The sequence below is a fragment of the Phalacrocorax carbo genome, chromosome 2 (assembly GCF_963921805.1).
Source record: "Phalacrocorax carbo chromosome 2, bPhaCar2.1, whole genome shotgun sequence".
NCBI lineage: Eukaryota > Metazoa > Chordata > Aves > Suliformes > Phalacrocoracidae > Phalacrocorax > Phalacrocorax carbo.
The window spans coordinates 95,365,660-95,387,221 of NC_087514.1; the positions used below are offsets into that span (position 1 = coordinate 95,365,660).

General features: G+C 45.2%; 1 protein-coding gene across 1 annotated transcript in view; it reads left to right on the forward strand.

Moving 5' to 3' along the window:
* The window catches only part of BMP6 (bone morphogenetic protein 6), a 94,049-nt gene that overhangs the window by 67,204 nt on the left and 5,283 nt on the right, over nucleotides 1–21,562 (forward strand). Inside the window, exons 2-4 of the mRNA XM_064443571.1 lie at nucleotides 121–313; nucleotides 13,422–13,570; nucleotides 14,827–15,024. Coding sequence (XP_064299641.1) covers nucleotides 121–313; nucleotides 13,422–13,570; nucleotides 14,827–15,024 — 540 coding nt within the window. The remainder of the gene's footprint in view (nucleotides 1–120; nucleotides 314–13,421; nucleotides 13,571–14,826; nucleotides 15,025–21,562) is intronic.

The window sequence follows — 21,562 nt, forward strand, 5'->3', positions numbered from 1 at the left end:
AGAAAAAAAATAGGATTCTTGTTTTTTTGAAGGAACAGGTGGCAGCCTGTGGAAACCTTTTGTTGTTAAGTTTTAATCACGGTTCCTTTTTTTCCTTTTCTTTCCTTTTCCCATCTGCAGTTGAGTATGACAAGGAGTTCACGCCTCACCAGCGGCACCACAAGGAGTTCAAGTTTAATTTATCTCAGATTCCTGAGGGCGAGGCCGTCACAGCTGCTGAGTTTCGGATCTACAAGGACTGTGTTGTGGGGAGCTTTAAAAATCAAACTTTCCTCATCAGCATCTACCAAGTGCTGCAAGAACATCAGAACAGGTACGCAAGAGGGGGCTCGCTCTGTGCTGGGGAAGGCTAAGCTTGTGCGTTCACGTTGAGAGGACTGCTAAATAAGTATCGGTTTTGTTCACATTAATGGGGTTATGTTACTGCGTGGTCCTTTCCTTGAGGGAAATGGGCATGGTAGAATGCAAAATGGACCTCAGCCAGAGAAGGTCCACAGTATTGTAGCGTAGGGTGTCACTTAGCCGCGACCTTTGTGTCATCTTTAAATAGAGCAAGAATCTGATGTGAGGCAGTAGGTAGTAAAGTTACTATGCTGGCATTGCTCTTGCGTACCAAAATACACATATCACCTTTCAATTTAATACTACCAGCATAAAAAGCATAGCCTCTTTGAAAAATATTAGTAATTAATGTGGACTCGACCTGCTTTCAGGTGGACTTACATTAAAGTAAATAAAGCAGAAGAAAATTCAGCATGCTGACCACAGGTTCCTGGGCTTTCACTGGCAATGAGAGAGGCAAAAGAGAGGGAGGCCAAATAGAAACTGTGGCACACAAATCCAAACAAGTGTAAATGGAGTGATTAATTTTAAAAAGGTAATGTTTCTGATGGGAGAATATTGCAAGGCAAAAAGGTGGAAATAGAAGGTCATTGAAATCTCAGGCTAATGCTGTGGTACAAAAGTGTTTCATTACTTATGTTGAAATGTATCAGGACTGTAACAGTTCCTCTGCTGCAGGCAGAAGAGGAGAAATCGGAAACAGCAGTGTTTAAAAAAAAATAATAATCTCAATTTCTTTCACCTGTGAAGGCTTCCTGGGTGTTTTCCTTTCTGGTTCTTCTTTCCTCCAGCCTCTCCATTGATACCATTTGGGGGGATCCACCTTTGCTGATTTGCTGTTGTGAGGGCAACATCAACTAGTTAATGGCTGTTCTGGGGGGAGTGTGGCCTCTGCGGAAATGGAGAGAAATAACCTGGATATATAAGTGATGGGGAAGAAGGTGTTAGTTTTAAAAGGTCACTGTTCCTTTTGCGCTTCAAGATGCAGGTTGCTGGAGTGCCTCCAGGGGTAAAGTGCTTGCTGGTTAGGATGTGATGTCAATACTCGCTTGAAAAGCTTATGGAAGTCCAGACAGTTTTGTAGATTTCATAGGTGTTAGCTGTATTGTTCATTTGTAGCCACATTGAATAAAAAATAGTGAGTGTTGGTCTGTTTTAGATTTCAAAAGTAGAGATCCCATCTCTGGAGCTGGGGGAAAACCTCTGCCAAGTGTCTGTGGAAGTGATCAATACGCTGCTCTGGGTCGGTCACCAGAGCAGGGCACAGAGAATGTCAGGTCTGAGATTGCCTCTTCTAAGGAGAACTGCCAATTTTTCTATGTTTATAACCTTCTTTCAGGGTAAACTGAGCAAACAAGTAATGCATTGCAGGAAAGAGAATAAAAGTACAAGATACGGCCCCTAACATACCCTGTTCCTAAGGAATTTGCAAACTCTTTGTTCTGAAAGTGGCTGTTAGTTCTGTGTACAGCAATGATGCTGGCACCTCATATCTTTGTTTCAAATACCATGCCAGAAACATGCCAAAATCAGAATACACTGTGAAGCTGCGACCCATGTCCTTTGGCACTGGGCACTTGGCGTCTGCATGTGCTGGGCATCTCTGGGTACTAGAGACCTCCCTACGGATGGAGCAGAGGCAGCGGCTCGGATGGGGGTCACCAGGGAGGTCTCTCTCCAGAGCTGGCAAGTATTTTGGGTCTTTCAGTTCCCTTCTGTCATATTCCTCCTGCTGCTGCCGGTGGCCGTGCTGAGGGGATCCCGTCGTTAGGACCGGGAATCCTAAAGCAGTTTCCTCTGGGTCCAGACTGCCAGCAATTTGCCGTCCCTCCTGACTTGGGCTAGGCGTGAACCACTGACCCAGGGATGAGTGTCTGTAGTTCATTACTAACCTCTGACTCATTCATTCCCTCAAGGCTCCCTTTTTGTTTCTTTTTCTTCTTTATTTATTTATTTTTACTGGTGGGAAGGAGGGAGACGTTTGGATAAAGAAACTTGCACTTCAGATGAGTCTGTGGTACTTGTCACACCATCTGGGCAGAGATGGCCAAAAAGTGGCTCACAGATTCGTGTAGTTGTAAAAGGGACATGCCCTTTTCTGCCCTTTTTCCTTTCAGCTTAAAGGACTCTCTCATGTACATGTAAAATAGAAAAGCACACATGAAAATATGTGTGCTTTTGTATAAATACGCACATGTGTATGTATTCTCTGTATGTATCTGTACATAAAAGTGTATATATCTTAACTGTCATCTATACTAATTGTTCTCTCTGTATTAAAAATATCTAGATGTTAAAAGACAGCTAAAACAAGACATTAGAAGCTGCTTACCACTCTTCAGCGTTACCTTCGGTTGAGGTTCTGACTCCATAGGCTTCTGCCACTATAGATTCAAACATGCGGCCACGCTGGTGGCCTGGGTGGACTTTGGCCTGTAAACATTCTTGAAAACAAATACTAAAAAGTTGTATTTAGTACTTCACTAATATCTCTGCATGGAGGGGAAAATGCCTCAGATCCTTCTGGTATGCCTTAAGCAGCTGTATTCGAATGGTGGTTTGGGGTTTTGATCATCAATTCACTTGCTTTTTGGGGGGGGTGGGTGCATGTGTGTGCAGGAATCCAAAGTGCTTTTTTCTCCCCTTTTTGTCTTAGGGGATTAATTTGGAATATAATGTTTTCTTTTCCTGTTGAGAACACTAGAAGGTTAAATTACAAAAAAAAAAAAAAAATCACTATTTTTTTGAAGGAACTTGCTAAATATTTGTAAGGGTTCTGTTGCATTTTAGCAGACATCTTATGAGCCAGAAAATAACAGCTGCCTTTGACTTAAAAAAAAATACTAAAAAAAGTTGTGTCACACTTCCTTTGGACTAATGGTTTGAATAACAGCCTGATATTTCCTGACATTTGACGATACTTTATTGCATAAGGAAGAGTCTGTACAGATCTTGAAGTCTAGCTGGTGAACTAGCAGGTGAAACAGGAGGAGTTGAAGTAGCACCTTTTTTCATCTTGTTCTGCTGACAAATATTCCTTCTGGTCAGGAAAATTCATCTCTGAAGGCCACAGAAAGTGCTTGTTCAGTCAACATTGGCAGTCTTGAGAAAAGGTTCAAAGTCACCATGTTAATCTTGGCTTTTGTGAGGTTAACAGTTGTCTGAGGCGATTATTGGTAGCTAATAAAATATTTCTGGGCACAAATAATTCTTAACAGGGCAGCTGGCATGTATGCATTTAAACCAGCAGTCTGCAAGAGAAGGGCAGTGTGCTTCTCTGAGAGAAAAAATATAAAGAAAAAGAAACCTGCCTGCTCCCCTCAGAGAAATAAGTTTGGGAGAGCAGGAGATAAGAGAAAGATTCAGTAAATACAAATCTCTCAGCCTGGAAGTATCCCTTGGCTCCGATTAAGTGTAATGAAGTGGCTTAATTCAGTATTACTTGAGCAAAGGAAAAAAGAAAAACTCATCTGGACAGTAAGACCATGTGTGTGACTCCAGCCCAGATGTGCGTGCTGCTGCATGGAATCGCAAGGCACTGCTGGCTGTTCCCTGATGGCTACAAACAAAACCAAGCCTGAGGCTAAAATTTCTACCAGTTACTAAATTATCAGACTGATTTTTGCCACTGTAGACAAGGATAAAAGCAAGGATTATATGGGCTCATTTGAGACTGTCTCCTAGATAGGGGTCTATGCGGAGAGAGCGCGAAAGATCAGGGATCCGTGCTGATTGAAACAGCATAATCGTCAGGGAGAAATTTGACCCTCTCCTTGTTCAAAGCCATCAGAAATATGAAAATGATACTCGTGCAGGCTCCAGGCAGTGAAACACACATTGAGGACAGTGTGGTCTAAGTACATTCTCTGAAAAAAGAAAACATTTTAATACTGACTCACTTGTGTCAGTAATATTTTAATCTCCCCATTCCTTCCACCCTTTCGTAAGGTAAAAAAAATAGTGCCTAGAAACTAAGCTTTTGTTTTATAACCAAACCGCAGTTAACAGCCACGTTTTGTCATAACACGAACTGCTGGAGTTGTCAGTGGGACGCTGCGAAGAGATTAATGAAATACTCAGGATAGGTCAAGCTTGTGGCCAGCCATCAGCGGTATGTGTTTCAGATTGTATGGAGAAGAGGCTTCACCAAACACGGCTGAGGTGACGTCTGGTTTCCCCTGAGGGGGATGACTGTGGGTTTTGAAATAGGCTGTGGGCTGTAGGGGCTGACGCTGGGAGGTGGAACAGGCGATACGTCCACCGGATGCTGCTGCCCTTCAGCTTCTGACCCCCCAGAGTTTAAGACTGTGCTCTTGAAGGCTAGGGCAGGATTTTTTTTTTCCCCCTTTGGGGAGTATGTGCAGAAAGCGGATTTGCCAAAGCACCAGTTCAGAAAAACAAGTGGTGTCAGCTTCTAGGTGCTTGTCCCACCTTGGCCGCATCTGAGGGGGCTCTTAGTTTCAGCAAGCAGGAGCTGCACAGCCCTGACTCTCCTCGTTTTGGTGGTACCCATGCACAGCTAAGCCCTGCACGTGGGCTTGTTTTTAAGGTGTAGCGCTGATTTTGTGGAAGGACCAGCAAAGTCCTCTGTGACTTCTGATACCTCTTGGGAGTGGATTGCCATGTAAGCGAGAACTTTGCAAGGGAAGGGTAGAAATGAATTTGTCCCTGGGAACAGCTCATTAATTTCTTTTTCTTTCTCGAAACTTCCTTGCTCTCACCCGGAGAGGTGTCAGGTCAGGACTAGGAAAGGCAGTTTATGGTTGATCAAAGATGTTGGTCCTTGGTTTGGATCATCAGTATGTTTTCAAGTGTAAATATCCTGCTAATGCAGACCTCAAAACACTCCCACACTGTCCAAACAACTGATCTATGAAAAACACAGTGGCCTGTGTTAGTGATCAAAGGAAGATATGGTACCTTAATGGTCAAAGTTTATTAAACAGTTTCGTTTTCACCCAGAATGAAATATGAGGACTTGATGTGCAGAAAGATTCCTCCTGTATGATAAGACACATGTGAACATAGGTATGCCCTGCAGGGTGACTGCCTGGGGAGTATGTTCTTCTACTGAACATAATTCCTTAGGGGTTAAGGTACTCATTGGTTTTTAGCTGCCAGTTACAGTGGTAATAAAGTCTTCCTCTTTGCAACAGGATATTTATACAAATGTGATCCGAGCTTCTAATCTAAAGGGCAAATTGATTTGCCAGCAGTGTTTATAGCTCAGAAAATAAATAACCGTCCTCAACTGGGTTTTGGAATGGGTTGTGTAATCCAAATGACAAAGCTAGCATCAATCTGTTTCAAGTTGGGGTCAGATTTGTATATAGTGTGCATATATTTGTATGTGATAGAGCTGTTTCCATGATGCTATAGAGGAGCGTCTGTCCGCATTTCAGTTCAGCTCCCACTGTGGGTATGTGGTTTGTTGTGGTTTAGGGTAGTTGGTTTCTAGTAGTTTAAAAGTTGAAGTTATTTGGGATGAAACTTGCTCGTTCCATAACCAGCTGGCTTTTTCTGCCAAAACTAAAGAATACCATATCAGTGCCTTACTTCTTAAGAAATTTGAGAAATATAGAATTTATTTTTAGATTCTTAATTATATTAAGAGTATTTTAGATTCTTAATTATATTAAGAATAATAGATTAGAACTATTAAGAAGAAGGAATTAAGAAATTAAGAAATGCCCTTTCTTAAAGGACAAAGATAAATACTACCCCTTTGCCCTTTCCCCAGTTTTCATGCCTCAAACTGCGTTTAAACTCTGAGGTATAGTACTGTAGCCATCACTACAGCTACAATACCCCATAGTCTCATTAAATCTTAGTCAAGGAAATGAGAAATACATCCCCTATCCCTATGGTTTGGGACAATTTTTAGGTTTTTTCTCTGTTCCTGTTTGTAAAATGTTCATTCCTTAGAGCTGTGAAGCTCAAGACCTTGAGCTGGATGGGGACACCTTTGCACTCAAGTATCAGTGTTGGCTTTGCTGGAGATTGTCATGGACCTGTAGGCAGAGTTTCCTGCAGTCTTGGCATGGGGAGACAACATCCTCTACTCTAGGCTCTGATCTTCCACTCTTTGCCAGATGCAGCCTTGAAACCAATGTTTAACCCTGCTGCTCTTCTAGTAAGTGTACAAGACTTAACCCCTCCACCTCTGCAGACTTTACCTCCAGGGCTGATGCCCGCAGTGATACAGGACAGCTTTTTCAGCACAGAGGAGTTTGATTATCAGACACAGCAGTGATGGTGTGGGGCTGGTAAGTAAGCAGCGAGAAGCTGAGCTTACCTGCCTGTCCCTTCTGGTGCATTCCCATGTCTGGATGTATCCAGGATGTCTCTCTTCTGCCTGTGCCAAATTGCACACCCCCTCTATAGTGTCCTGGCATCTCCATTTAGTGCTTTTTCCTCCCTGGCTGTCAATCCCTGCAAATTTGTGCCCAATTGCTGGTCTTTTATTTTGCCTTGAAAGTAACTTCATTTGTAGGCTGACAGCTCTTAATATTTCCTTCCTTGTGTCTAAGGAGCTCTTACAGGTCGTGCATGTCCCTCCTTGTCCCCTGGCCCACAGATGGTATAGCTTCTTCAGGACAGTTAAACTGAGCCTTACTTCTTCTCACAAAATGATAGAGACTGCCTTTGCTTTCCATGGCAGCTCATTCCAGGTGCTGGCATTCCCCCGCCTGACGCTCTCTGTACCGAGCAAGCACCGATTGATCAAATGTTGTACAGTGCTTTTAAATCTTTGGAGTAATGGTCATTTAGACATACTAAGCTGTTAAGGTTTTGTATTGCATCTGTTGGCCGTACCTCATGCTGTGCGAGCTCCATGTACAGTCTGATCTATAAGTAAAAAACACTTTTAAATTCAAAGTAGGGCTTACATCTGCTGCAAGGTGGTGGATCTACAGGTTTGAAAAGGCTGGGATTTAAAAGCTTTATCTCTGTGGAGCTCCGTTCAACTCTGTAAGACTGAGTCAGTTGTGAGTGCAGTTAATAGTCTGTCTAGCGGATAACAGCAAATAATCTTGCTAGTTTGCTATGGGCAGGATAATTTTTACAGAAGGTTGATGTCAGTGCAAACTAAAGACTCAGATCCTGAGGTACGCAGAAGAGAAGAGTATTTAGAAAGTGCGTTAATTAAAATGTAAATCCTACACACTTCTGTGCAAAATTCCGCTTTGAGAAACTGCTGCTAGGCAGTCTAGACTATTATGTCAACTTGTCTTTGAAGAAAAGTAAACAAAAAGGTTCAGCTGAGGAAAGTTTTAGAGACTTATAGTAATTAATGCTTTGGTAAATGGCTGTTGATGCGTAACAATCCTTTAAACACCTGGGTAATTGCGAGCTTTGAAGTTGAGCCAAAAATGTTGTTCCAAGATCTGTAATTAAAGTAAGAGACCTTTAACTTGGTCATTTTGAAGGTGAGATTTCTGTTTGTTCTCACTGTCTCCCTGGTAAAACTTCTGCCTAGTCGGGGAAAGAAGGCCAGGGAGGGTGGGAAAGTGAAAAACCTAGTTCAACAGATGCTCCTTTAAATTTAGCTTTTTATAGTTTTGGTGTTTTTCCTGTAGCAGTGTTTCCATGTTGTAATGTGTACCCAGAACAGAGAAATTACTTTAATGTGAGCGTTTCACTAAGTAGTAACTAAGATTAACCACTTGACCTGGTTACTAATTTGACTAAATTCTAATCTAATTAGTATGCAATTAAAGAAAATTAACACCCAGTGACATTTTGTTGAAAGGTTTACACAGAGGTTTCAGTTAACAAAATATTTATCTTATAGGGGGAAAAAGCACTGAAATTAAATGCAAGCTGTTTCTCCTATAAATGCCCTGAGTGCATGGTTGGGATGCCAGCGTTAAGAATAGTAGCTATATTTGATATTTATATCTGGCAAATCAGCTTGCTCTCTGAGGACGCTGGAGCTCAATCCTGCCTTCTGAATTACACAGGCCATATTCCTCTGGTAAACTGTGTACTTCTTTCTGTTTATTGCAGCCACTTGTGATTGCTCTGTTGACCTTTGCTTCTCTGTCGTCCTCCAGAATCTTCTCAAGGCCATGGAAACACTCCCATTTATTTCTTGGGACTTGAGACCATACTTAAGGGCCCTGATTCAGAACAAAGAGTTCCTGTTTTGAGTTGGGAATCTCTAACTTGCATCTTCCCATGTAACGTCCTCTCTTGTCCCAGGAAAGTTGTTTCAGCTCATTGACTCAGTTTTTCCTGTTCACTTGCTTCTCTTTAATAATCTAAGGTTAATACATATTATGCCTGCAGCAGCCTTATTATGCAAATCAGTAACTGAACTCATCCAGATAGTTAAGCATAGTGAAAATGAAGATGAGACAGTTGGGCACTATAGTGACAATGAGATGACAGTAGCTGTATGAAAACCCAGAGGCAGGTTTAGGGAGAGAGGATGTTAAGAAACTGCCTGTTTTGCTGATGAAATTTCTCCTCTGTACACTGAATTTGAAAGTCCCGCTGTGCGGGTGCCAGAGGTCCTGCGATGTCCTTGACATGCGGCGTTGCTGGGGCATGAAACCTCTGGACTGACTCTGGTCTCTTCAGCCTGTGCTGAGAGCAAATACTCCCTCTCTGCTCAACGGTGCTGGCTCGTGCATTTCTTCCAGGCTTTCTTTTTCTAATTTTTCCCATTCTTCATGATCCCTTCCTGTTTCCCTCAGGTCCCATCTTGCCTCTGTTATTCCCAAATGCTGAAGTTCTCAGATATCCTTCCATTAATGTGACCGCATACATGGTTGCATGCTTTCTTGTGGAAGGCCACTGCCTGCCTCGCTGCACAGGATGAACGTCATCACCTAGTGACTAGAAATTCAGTACTTTGTTTCATGTGACTTCCTCAGTATATGATCCATTTCTCACCTTCTTGTCCACTCTTTGGATTTTGCTTTGACTATGGGCTTTCATCTACTTGTGTGTAGCACTCTTCAGCGTGGTGACTGACTGCTTCCTAAACTGTTTCTTTTTTTGCCATGGCTATAAGGCAAAGCTAGTGGCATTGTTCTTGTGCAGATGAGAAGCTGATGCATATAGCAGTAAGGGTCAACTGTCTCCACTAGGTTTAGTTGCCACTTTCAGATGTTTTTTATCTTTCTCCAGCATCGCCCTTTGGCTTGTAGTAATCCCCTGCTCATCTGCTGTGTGCACTCCAACTTTTGCAACAGGCAGGGCCATAGAGTGTGGACCTGCTAAGCAAATTCCGGTGGCAAAAAGGGTCTCTGCCAAAATCAGCCAACAGTCCAGCATCAGTTGTACTAAGGCTATGCAGCAGCTTTAGCTCTCATGCTTCCTGTATTTCTTTTGCAGCCCTAGTGGGAGAGGAATTGACTAAATGTGTTTTCCATGGTCTTCAGAAAGCAGAACTGGGGGGAGGACGGGGAATCCAGTTGTGTGGTTGCATTTCCCAGTGAACACTGGGGCAAGACTGGAAGTGTGAGGTTCACATCACTGACGTCTGTCACCATGTTTGTTGGTAGCTGTGTTGCTGCAAATGGAAGCACTAGCAGGTTGTAGACCTTTGTCAGCCATTGGTGCCAGTAGTTTCCCAACTAGTTCTAGAAGCAGAGGGATGCTGAGCTGGGAATAATGGGCCTGATCCACAGAGGTGTGGTGGCCGTGGGTACTTTCTACTCCCTTTTCTCTGCAGATCTTTCCCTTTTATCCAGGGTCTCTCCATCTAGTCCTGGCATGTCCATGTGTCCCCGACAAGTGCAGCAAATCCTTCACCCTTCCCCATCTAATTAGATATTCTTTCCCTTCCATCTGGGGCCAGCCTGGGAGATCTCCCAGTCGCTGTTCCAATGTCAGACATCCTACCGCTTTTTTGCAGGAGTAGCAAGGACATTTCTTCTTGGCCGTGTGGCTGTAGGGAAGAGCAGATTCCCCTCAGATAATACATGGTATTTGGTTTACCAAGGGAAAAAGGAGGGGGAAGTATATTCCCTGCATACAAAAAGTCCAGTGGATTTTGTTGCTACTCTCCAAATCTTTGTTGAGCCTGTGCGGGCAGCAATTTTCAAGTACTTACTGCTTGGCCAAATTTGAGGTAATTTTCTTAAAGGAGGAAGGACATACAACATTTCTATTCTGAAAAAATGAAGGAGTGGTTAAAGGCTTTCAGTTAAATAGTTGGGGTTCTTTTTTATGTGAGTAAATTTTTTTTCCTAATTTTGTCTTTGGAAACAGGTGACTGAATATATTTTTAAAACCACCATGCCAACAACATAACTAGTGAGAAATTGTATGCAATTTTGTGCAGCCTGGTGAGGTTTGGGTGACAAACATTAATTGAAAACCAGCTTAAGCAGAAGTTACTAGGATGTGTTACCTGCTAGCATTACTGCTGTGACCTACAATAACTGTGGGGTGAACCTTCAGTGTTGGCTTCATCCAGCCAAACAATGCAACAGTCAGTTGAATAGCAGAGCTGACCGAAAACCAGCCCTGTGTAAAACTTTTTGCAAAGAGTTAACTGGATTGGAAAGCCCACTTCTCTGCATTTTACAAAGGAACTGAAATCTTTCCAAAGTGAGTGTGACATACTGGGATGAAGTAGAGCATTCTCGTTTGGTAGAATTGCACCTTGGTCAGGCAGTTTGCTTATTACATTTGTAGAGGACGCTAAGATGGGGGAGATCCACTGGAAAGCAAGTCCGTGTTTTAAGTAATCTAATAATGATGGAGGTTCAATTGGGGGAAAAACAAGTGTGATTTGGTAGAAAGAAGAGTTGCATTTGGATGTGAAAAATCAGTGATATAAATACACCCTAGGAAGTGACTGGGTCCTTTGCGGTTCAGCTGCATGAATCTAAGGATTATAGTGGATCACAAGGTGAACACGAGTTAACAGTGTGAGTTTTGTGAAGAAGCCAAAATCATATTCTGAGATGTATGAGTAGAGGCATAGTCTGAGATGCATCAGGATTATCCTTCCACTGTACTCAGCATCAGTGAGATCTTGATCTGAGTTGGGTCTGTAAAGAGCAAAGAGAAGAGTCAAAGTCTACAAAATGTGGCTTGCAAGGAAAGACTGAAGATGTTTTAATAAGAAGGGGAGATTGTTGTGACATTTAAGTTAGATATTATGGGGAAAGGCAAAAAAAAAAAAAAAAAGTGCTTCAAGTGAAACTTGCTTTCCAATTTCCTGGAAAGATGGTGGAGTTCTTGAGGCTGGAAATCTATAAGATCAGGTCAGGCAAACATCTCTCAGGAGTGATGTGGATGTAGTTGATCCTGCCTGGTGTTCAGGGGAATGGGCTAGATGATACCACGTGGTCCGTTCAGGCTGAGAGTGCTCGAAGTGCAAGGCAATGGGAACATAAGCTCTGAGCCCCCTCTTCATGTTTTTGTAGATCTGACTAATCTTGTGTGGTTGAGTGTTCGTGAGGTTTTGCTCTTAACAGAGTTTCCAGCAGCTCTGCAGCCAGACATGTTTGGTTTGGGGGGATGTAACGTCAATGTGTCCAGTGGGACACTGTCTGGAGCAGGTGAGTGCTGGGGAGAGTATGGCACTTAGAGGAGGGAAGGTGGGAGATGACATCAAAAAGCAACTGGTGTGAGGGGGAAGGTCAGAAAGGTGCTAGGAAGACCACTTTTCAGACATAGTCTATTTCAAGCATTGGAGAGAACCAATGGATAAGTCATATTCAGAGGAGGGAATGATCTAGCAGTTCATTCCTCTCTTAAACCTGGAGAGGGGAAGAGTGGTCTCAGCTGCAGCTGCTGTTTGCAGTCTCCTTTAAGCAACATTTTAGTTTATATACCCTGCCTGGGAAAGCCCAAATCTTTCAACCTTAAGGTTTCCAAAACATGTAGCAGCTGGCCAGCCCCAGCCACTCGCTGCTGTTGGAGGTGAAGGTCAGAGTTGTCCTGAACCCTCTTCCCGTTGGAGGACTGGTGGCAAAGACTCCTGTGGGAAAGGCTGCTGAGTCAACCACAGAGTGTGCAGCTACCAGTGAGGCAGAGGAAAGCCTCCACGCTGTAAAAATAGCCGCACTAGGAGCCCTAATATACTTAAGTGCTTATTTTTCCATGTGTGATCTCATGCAAACCAAGCTGCTGGGCAGTATGACATAGCAGTTGGCCAAAAATAAAATGTAACTCAATCAAAATGTTTTTTTCTGAAGTTAACCTTTGATGGGTGGAAGGGACAGGTACCCTGTTTTCTCATTCCCATTAAGTTATTGCTAGAAAAAAAAATCCAGGGGGCAAAGAAGGATGAAGATGAGATTGACACCTGGTATCCATTTTGTGATGATGGCCACAGGTTAAGGACAGGAGTTGTAGTGCTCTTGCACAGGAAAGTTATGTCTAGAATACAGTGAGAAAATGTACATGGGATTTCTCTGGGTGCTCCTCCAGCTGATTTAATTGAACTGAGTTTTGGTGGGCATTTGATGCTGCAAAATAAGTATAGACTTGATAGCATATGAACCTGAAACCCATGAAGGAGACTGAGTACTAACAGCTTTGGAACAAGGCACTCTAATCCCACTTGATGTGCCTCAGAAAAATGTCTTTAGAAGTCTTCAGAGGTTTGTTTTCCTTCACTGTTTGATGCTTGGCTAGTTAGGTGATTATTTTGGGGAGGGGGGAGTGAGGGGCTTGGTCAATTGTGGTAGATCTGTGTTGTGGAAGGTGGGCTGAAACCACGAAATCCCTTTGACAAAAGCCATTGAATGCCTGGAAATGCTGGTAGTTTGACTGCTGTCCTGCCAGAGCTAGCATTACGCTCTTCAGGAAGAAGGGTGGCTTACAAGTTCCTTGCTGGTGGAGAAACACCCAGGCCTAAGGACTAAGATTGCTTTCTTCCAGCCTCAAAAATGGTGAAAAACCTTTGTAATCCTGAATTTCACATGCAGAAGTATGTGCATCTCATAGCAAAACCTAGGATAAAAACAGGCAGATTTGGGGGATTTTTTTTTCCCCTAGCTATTAACATCATTTTTACTTATTTCATGTTTTCTTGTTTCTGTAACAGCGAAAGCCAAGGGAGAAAATCCCAGACATCACAATCTTGTCATTACATTTCTCCTCTGCAGGGCCTCTGACCTGTTTCTGCTGGACACGCGGGCAGTGTGGGCCTCGGAGGAGGGCTGGCTGGAGTTTGACGTCACTGCTACCAGTAACATGTGGGTGGTGAACCCCCAGCACAACATGGGACTGCAGCTGAGCGTGGTGACCCGAGATGGTAGGTTACGGGCCAGTTAATGCAAGTAACATGACGAGCCTCTTGGATGCTGTCTAGAAGCGGTGCTAGCAGAGTCCAGTGATGATGGGGGGAGTGAGCACCCTGCCTTTGTAGGCAGCTGTAGCCAACACCTTGAGCAAAGCATCTGAGGGCACAGATTGAGGGCAGTCAGCTTCTTGGCTGTCCCATGACAGACATGTCGTCCCCCATGAGCAAGGTCAGGTATCTCTGAACAGTACAGCGATGGAGTGTTGGAAGTGGGCTGGAGTAGGGTCCCGGTTCCTGAGTTGGAGGTGGAAGGGGGCATGGAGCTGAGATGCCAGGTGGGGTGAAGTTTAGGGGTGAGAAGAAGAGAAGAGGGCAGGTATATGGGTATGTGCCTCCCCATGTGGGGTTATGGCAGCCCTGCTGGCTGCTGTGGCTGCCATCACTGCTCAGATCTCATCAAACCTGAGGTAGCAGCCATGCTCTGGAGAAGCAATGCAGTCACTGTGTGGGGCTGATGCCTCTGAAGGCAGCTCAATGATAGCATTTCACAGCCCACAGAAACTTCAAAAGGTGGAAAAGGAGAGAAGAGACTGCAAAAGAGCATGAAATTGAGTGTTGGAAGATAAGCAGTGGGGAAGGAGAGGATCTAGATGAGCAGAGGGTGACCAAAAAGATGACAATGACATCTTTCCTCTGTAGGAACTGGTCTCCAACCTTATGCTTTCTTCCTATCGCTTCATGCTAGGGTTTGATACACCTGTGGGGTCAAGTGAGGCCAGAGGGGCTGTCCACTGTTTTCCCTGAGGAAATGTTAGTGCCAGCCTTCCCCTCCCCAAATGGGCTGAGAGCCTATCCCTGTGCTCCTGACTAAAGCATTCCATCTCTTTGCCCTCTGCTTTCCCTAGAGGTCTCCTAATCCCATCTCTGCTTCTTGCGTTTTATGGGCAGCAGAACTACTTTCATGACACAACTGGGCTTTGTGTTTTATGTATCCATCTGTATACCCCTTCAATGCCTAAACCAGAGCAGAGATGCCATAGGGGTACCAAAGAGCTAGGTGCTGTGGTGGAGCCTCTTGTCCAGGATGGATGGAGTGCTGCTGTAAAAATGTCCATAGGTCATGGTGGCAGGAGGGGAGTGTTCAGTGATAACAGAAGAAGAGTGTGAGCAAGAAGAAACAAACACTGCTCATGAGAATGCTGTGATTCTGGAAGGAGAAATCCAACACCACCATTCCTCTAACACTCACTTTTCTGTTTGATTTCAAGGTTTCAGTGTAAATCCTAGAGAAGCAGGCCTTATAGGCAGAGATGGCCCTTATGACAAACAGCCTTTCATGGTGGCCTTCTTCAAAGTGAGTGAAGTTCATGTTCGGACCACCAGGTCAGCAACGAGCAGGCGCAGGCAACAGAGTCGCAACCGCTCCACCCAGGCTCAGGACGTTTCCAGGGTGTCTAGTGTCACAGGTAATCTTGCAACACCCATTTTGTCTGGAAGCTGGGGCGACTTGTAACGTTCCTCTTTGCTTTGGAGTGCAAAAGCAACAAGGGGGCTGTGAGATGGGATGCTCTTCCATGGAGTTACAGGTTACACCTGCAAGGCGATGGGAGAGGGAGTCTCTCATAATGGGACTTACAAGGGTCCTCTTCAATCCAGGCTGGAGTCCAGACCCCCATGTGAAGCTGCAGCCATTGAATTCAGGGTGCCGAGGTGTTTTAACTCCGAATTTTGTGCTTGTAGGTTGCTTGCTACACAGTATTTGCCTAGAATTACGCCACATGGAATGCAATATTTAAAAGATTCCACCTCGGCATATTCTGCGATTTGTGGTATTGCACATACGCGTTTCCAGCACAGTCCTCTTCTGGTTTTCTTTGGAAAAACCCCGGTAGAACAGCACAAGAACCTTCCCCCCCCTTGTGAGAATAGCAGTGTATACACAGTGAAGTGCATTTCCAGGCAGGCAAAGAGGCTTGCCTGTTTGCTGTGGAAAGGTTGCACGTTGCAGTGTTGTACAGCAGCCTTGTGAGTGCTGTTGCAGGCTGGTGGGATAATAGAATAACTGAAATTTTGACAGAAATTGAGTGTGTCCTGCCTTCTAAGTCTTGTCTGTTTTCCAGTCACTCTGCCCTGCACCACAGTGCTTCAAGTCCGTTGTTCATGGAGTACCTTCTTTTCTCTCAAACTTCTCAGCCGGTTCCAAGTTACTTGATTAATTTGCTTTTGCTGCCCCCTTCATTTCCAATAGGATCCCTGCTTTTGCTGTGTCTAGAAACGACTATGCGCCAAGGAAGAGAGGTGGCTGTATTTTTCAGTCTGTGTCCAGACATAGCACAGGGAGATGAGCCAACATTGCTGAAATTAGTCTGTGTGAATCTGTAGGCTGTCTCCTGCTCTTGCATGCTTGGGTTGTGGGTGAGCCACGCTGTACCCAAGGTGGCCCTGCTCTGGCTGTGGCACTGGGAGCCTGCAGGGAGCCAGAGCCAGGTTAGGACCTCCTCCAGGGCTGGTGGCCAGGCTTTGGGCATGGCCATGTGCTTATGCAGCCCTGTTCCTCCAGCCCAGCATGGCGATGGACTTGCCCTTTGGGCTAGCACATGCCAGCAGCAGCTGGCCACTAGCAGCTGTTGCATGTCCTTGTGGAGCATGCCGCAGTGTGGCTGTGGGTTCCCATGCCATGCCATGCAAGTGCCAGACTCGGTTGGGTGTGAAATGTCACTTCACGAACTTTGGGGGCAGGAGGATCAACTTGGTCCTACAGCCTGACCTCCCTGAGGGAGGCCAGGCAGTGCCAGTGTGGCATTGCCTGAGGAGTTATCATCTAATCTGGCATGAGAGCCCTCTGCCAACCCTACAGGTGGAGCCGTCTGTTCATCCCAATTGCTGAGGCCCACTTTGTTCCTGGTTTTCCTTGGGGTCTCCAAGCTGGAGTTTTTATGGCAGACATCATGGCTGCTCACTGTGTTAGTTTCCCGTGTGATGGGCTTGCCAAGGGCATAGGTAGTTTATTCACCTGGGCTTTATAAGCAATGAGCTCACCCATTAAGCGGGCAGCCTGCAATGCTCCTGCTCAGGTAGGCTCGGCTGCTGCGCTCCATTTGTCACGAGAGCCAATTTTTTAATGCGTTCACAGCACTTTGGGAAAGTTACTTGCTGCATTGCTGTTTTGCGGCACTGGTAGCAGAGTCAGGATAGGCTTCAACTTTCTCTCCCTAGCTCCGCAAGCTTTTCAGTGCTAAAAACAAATTTTCACTACTATTAAATCAGGCGATGTGACTCAAAGCTCCAGAGGGAGCAGATATATTGGGCAAAAAGGGCCATTTTTACATCGATGTTTTCTTGACTACACCACACATCAGGTCGTAAAATTATAAAATGACAAAAAGGGAAGAAATAGCTGGTCATTCTGTGGTCTCAAGGGCTTTTTTGAGCTCTTCTAGCTCAAAGCCAGCTTTAATTTAAAACCTGGAATTTGGCAGTTCAGTAGTCAACAGGGTATAGTTGAGCCTCTGTGGATTTAAGGCGGGGGAAAGGTGGGGAATTTAAAGTTGAGATGTATGTTTCTTTGGTTTCTGTGTTTAGAAAAGAGAGACTGCATCAGCTTATTTTCCTTTCTAAGTGTGACACTCTTAGAGTCTGTTCTCCTTAAGAAGTGGTTGATTTAATAGCCCAAGAGGCACTGATGAACGATACGTGTTTTTAATGTTAAAGAGATCACAGGGACTTTTTTCAGTTGTGTGGGTTCCTACATCTGTGCCCTGATGATGCATAACGGGGCTGGGGAAGTGTGCACCCCAGGATGAAGCAGGACATGAGCCTGGGGGTTACCCTGAAGGCTACCTTGCTCTTTGAGGGTGCCCTGATGCATCTAGACCCAAAGTGGGTGTAGAACTGGGATGCTGCGGCCCCCTTCTGTGTATCTCTCCACCTGCACATCGTCATCTCTCGCTGGATCTTACATCTTGTCAGATTTTTGGTCTGTGCTCTTCCCCAAGCCAGGGTTGCCGCTGCCTATCAGGGCTTGAGGGTAGTTTCTCTCCCGGACAGCAAAGCAGCTGGCTGGTCTTGATGGTTTTTTGTAGATTGAACCTTCCTTCCTCTATGTTAGTGAATACACAGGGTTTTCTTTCTTCAGTCCAAAAATGAGCCCCTTTCCCAAAAGATTATGTGAATTGGGTTGGGCGGTGTGTCTAAAAAGTCCCACTTACTATCTAAAGATGGAAAGCATTTAAAGTCCTGGAGTTGGGAGTATGTGAAGTGTGCTGATGGGCTGGTACTGGATCTGGTGAGCCGTGGGGTTTACATGAAGGCATGCTGCTATGTGCGGGATTGGGGCCCCGCTGTGCTCCCTTTGATGTGCAGTTGTCCTACAGTCAGTACCAAGTGCTCAGATGCTAAGGTTATGGCTGTGGCATAAGAATCCCAGTGGTCTGTATTCTTTCACCAAGAATGCTTGTTTCCCTTTATTATAAACACTTAATTATGACTGGCTTATATAAAACAGAACTGAGTAACCCCCATGGTTATAAACTGCTTTGACATAGAGTCCTGCGTCAATGCATTCCTGGAGCCAAGCTCTGTTCTTCTGCAGAAGGAGGATGAACAGGAAGAAAAGGAAGTATTTTCATCTATTGAGGGGGAAAATCATACACCAGCTCTGGCCCAGGATGTGAAGGAACGAGGCAGGTGGGAGGAGCGTGCAGGTGTTTCTCTGCTGTTGGCTACAAGATCTGGAGGCCCTTGCTCAGCTGCGTCTTGCGGTAGATTTAGCTCACGCTTTCAGACTTCAGGCTGACCCTCTAGTTAACCTGAAGAGACGGGGACGCTCTTCACTGTAACAGATGGAGACCTTCAGGCATAAGAGCTTTGCTGCCATATGGCCAGCTCCTCTGTGAGTTACCTAAATGCTGGGCTGGGCTGTCTCCTTGCCCAGTGGTGATAACCCTCCTCTTCTGCAAGTCAGCCTTCAGGCAAATCTCTTCCCATCAGCCCCTCCTTACAGAGGGAGTTGGATTTAAATGTCTGACTTTGGGCTGCACTTGCCGTTCTGAGTGAAACTCACGCAACACCCCTTTTTGGGTCCTTCTCTTTAGCCACCCCGGGGCCTCTGGGACTGGTGTGAGGTGCTCCATGAGAAATGGAGAGGCCCTCCAAGTGGCCTGTCCTTCCGGCAGACACGCACGGTACCAGGCAGATGTCGCCACATGTACGGGAGCTAAGTACCGCAAAGGGCAGCACACACAAACACTGGAGGCAAATAAGGCCAAATGCTTTCGCAGTGGCAAGGGTCTTGTTAAACATTGTTATCTCGCAGCCAATCTTCCCTTTAGTAGAGCACTCGGATGCAGACCGGAGCAGCACGGCCGGTGTTTCTATATGTGCCTTCACACGCGGGTCCATGTCAGCCCGACATCTCCCCTTCTTCCCACCCAAGCAGATCGCTTTCATGTGAAGTGGGCTGTTATTAACTGCATGATCAGCTTACACCAGCTTTATCTGGACAAATGGCCAAAGACAAACACCAAGAAGAAAGGGCTAGCCTTGGAGACCTCTGTCAAAGCTATTCTGGCCCACAGAAGCAATTAATTACCATGTGGAATTTGGTAAGCTGGCACCTTGGGAGCAGGAAGGGTGTTCTCAGATGGATCGACCTCAGTAAATATTTATATATTCTTTGCCAGCACTTAACGTGGGAGAGGTTATAGGAAATCTAAGGTGGGTGCATAAGTATCTGGAGGAGGAGGACCATTAGGGTCAGACTATTCTCTCTCCCCTTTCAGCAACACAAATGCCAGTGTCCAGCCTTAAGAGAAACATCTGTGCTTGCAGAAAGTCAGACTTGGGTTCTGGTGAAGGCAGACAACATTCAGTGCAAACGAGACCCAGAGACAAGCCATCTTAACCATGCTGTTTTAACTGCACTGCCCTGGAAGTTATTTTTAAGTGCAGAACTAGAGGTTTGGGGTTTTTTTTAAATCTCTGTTTTAGACAAAATAGTTTGCAGTGCGATTAAATGCAGAGCCTTGTAAATGCCAAGCTAGTGTTTCTGAACTGGTACATTCAGGGATAAAACAGAGACAGTTTTGCTAAACCCACAATGAGTCCATAGGAGCTCCCAAAGCAGCTCCCTAAACTCGCAGAGATTTTGAAGGTCTCTGGCAAGCAATCCTTGCAAACTGTGTCATGCCAGCATAAGCTGGCCCTGCGGCTGTTGTTTGCAGCATCCCCTGCTGCAGGCTGCCTCCTCTTGGCCCTCCTGGCTCTCCTCTGCAGGGCTGCCAGGGAGGGACATGTACCCTGTTGCCTCTTGGATGTTGGGTTTCTCGCTGGAAGCCACCTCAAACAGCAATTTGGGCTAAAACAGTTGAGCAGTAGCTGATACTGCTTTCCAGGCATTGGAGAAAATGTGTTGTGGAGGCCAACCTCAGTAGGTCAGTGAGCTTTAGCTCACCACGAAAAACCCTTTACTGTGTGGATTCCTTTTTTTTCAGGCCCATAATTGGATGTACGTGGCTCTAGGGCATATGCTGAGCCCCAAACCATAGGGAAGATCGTTATTATTTGTATCTGTATTGCTGCATTTTTTCCCCTGATTCAGAAAGCCACTGCTAAGGGTTGATGAAACGTTTGTAACATCACTAAAGTTGGGCTAAATTAGTCCATAAAGTAGACCTAGTAGGCAAACACATAACAAGAAGAGAGGGCAGGAGAGTTTGGGGTGAGGGCTAAGGGTGGAGAGTGCAAATCCAGAGGGAGGAGCTGTTTAATCTGTTGACATTGAAGAAAGCGAAGGCTGAGTTTGAGCAAGTGAGGAGGTAGAGCTGTCTGCGTCTGTCTTGGATGGAGAGTAGCCACTGCTCGATGCAGAGTGTGAACTGGGTGACTCGATTGCCAACCAGTGAACCGGGGCGCATTTTGAGGGGCCAGTTTCAGGCAGTGTGAGAGAGAACACGTTCATAATATGTTCTGCTTTGTGAAGCTTGTTAAGCAGCTCTTTTTTTCCATTGTTTTCTTAAACTTGTGATTGCTCACAGCCTTTCTTCCCCCTCCTGTTTTCTCTGCCTCCCTTGCCTTCTCCCCTTTCCCATAGCTGATTTGGGTAAGTTGTAGCTGGATTTGGAATGTAGTGTAGTTCTGCCTACTCGGCTGTGAATAGATCAGCTCCACTGTAACTCCCTGTCACATACAGATGGTTTTCCTCTAAGCAAACAACATATTTCCCGTTGAAGAACAGTGAAGTCGTGTTTTCAGGTACTTAAATGAAAGCCTTTGACCACTAGAAGTATCTTCTGCTCACTTTTTTTCCCTTGTTATGACCAGATCATTTAGAAACATCGCCCGCTAGAAATTTGCTCCTGGGCTGAGCCAGGGACTGAAAAGCTTCATCTGAAAAAACCACCACGCTCTGGTTTCTACTGGGTATGTCTGGTTTGAAAATGTAAAGCTTGAATAGAGAGGCTTGCCTTCGTCCTTGCTACCGAGTGCTCCTGAAAGAGCGAATGTTTACGCTGCAGCAGGCTGTTAACCAGCTCTGCTCACCTGATTAAATCCGTGATTGAAGCGAAGCTATTGAAAGTCTGAAATGCAATCCTTGAAGTTTAAAACCCAAACTGCTTCTAAAAACAACTCCCTAATCTTTGGTGGTTTGGAGGCTAGGTTTGAGGTGTAGGGTTTTTTCAGACCTCAGTGTTAACTGTACCCAGCTGTAATGCTGTGCTGCACTTAATGTCAGTTGGATGTGCTTTTAGTATTATAGTTTTTCTTTTGAATAAATATTTGCATTTGTAGTTCTCAAACTTTGGGGGGGTGGTGGAGGGAAGAAAAAGAAAGGCTTATTCAGAGCCAGGGAAAAAGTCACTAAAAATATTTTTCTATTCCAGCTGCTGCATGTGGGGAAAGCGACGCTGGGAGGGTGCCTTTTCAAGGCGCGTTAGGGGTGCCGGGGGGCTGGTTAGTGCAAAGGCCCAGGGCAGCAGGAGGCAGGAGCATCAGCCTGTGGCTGAC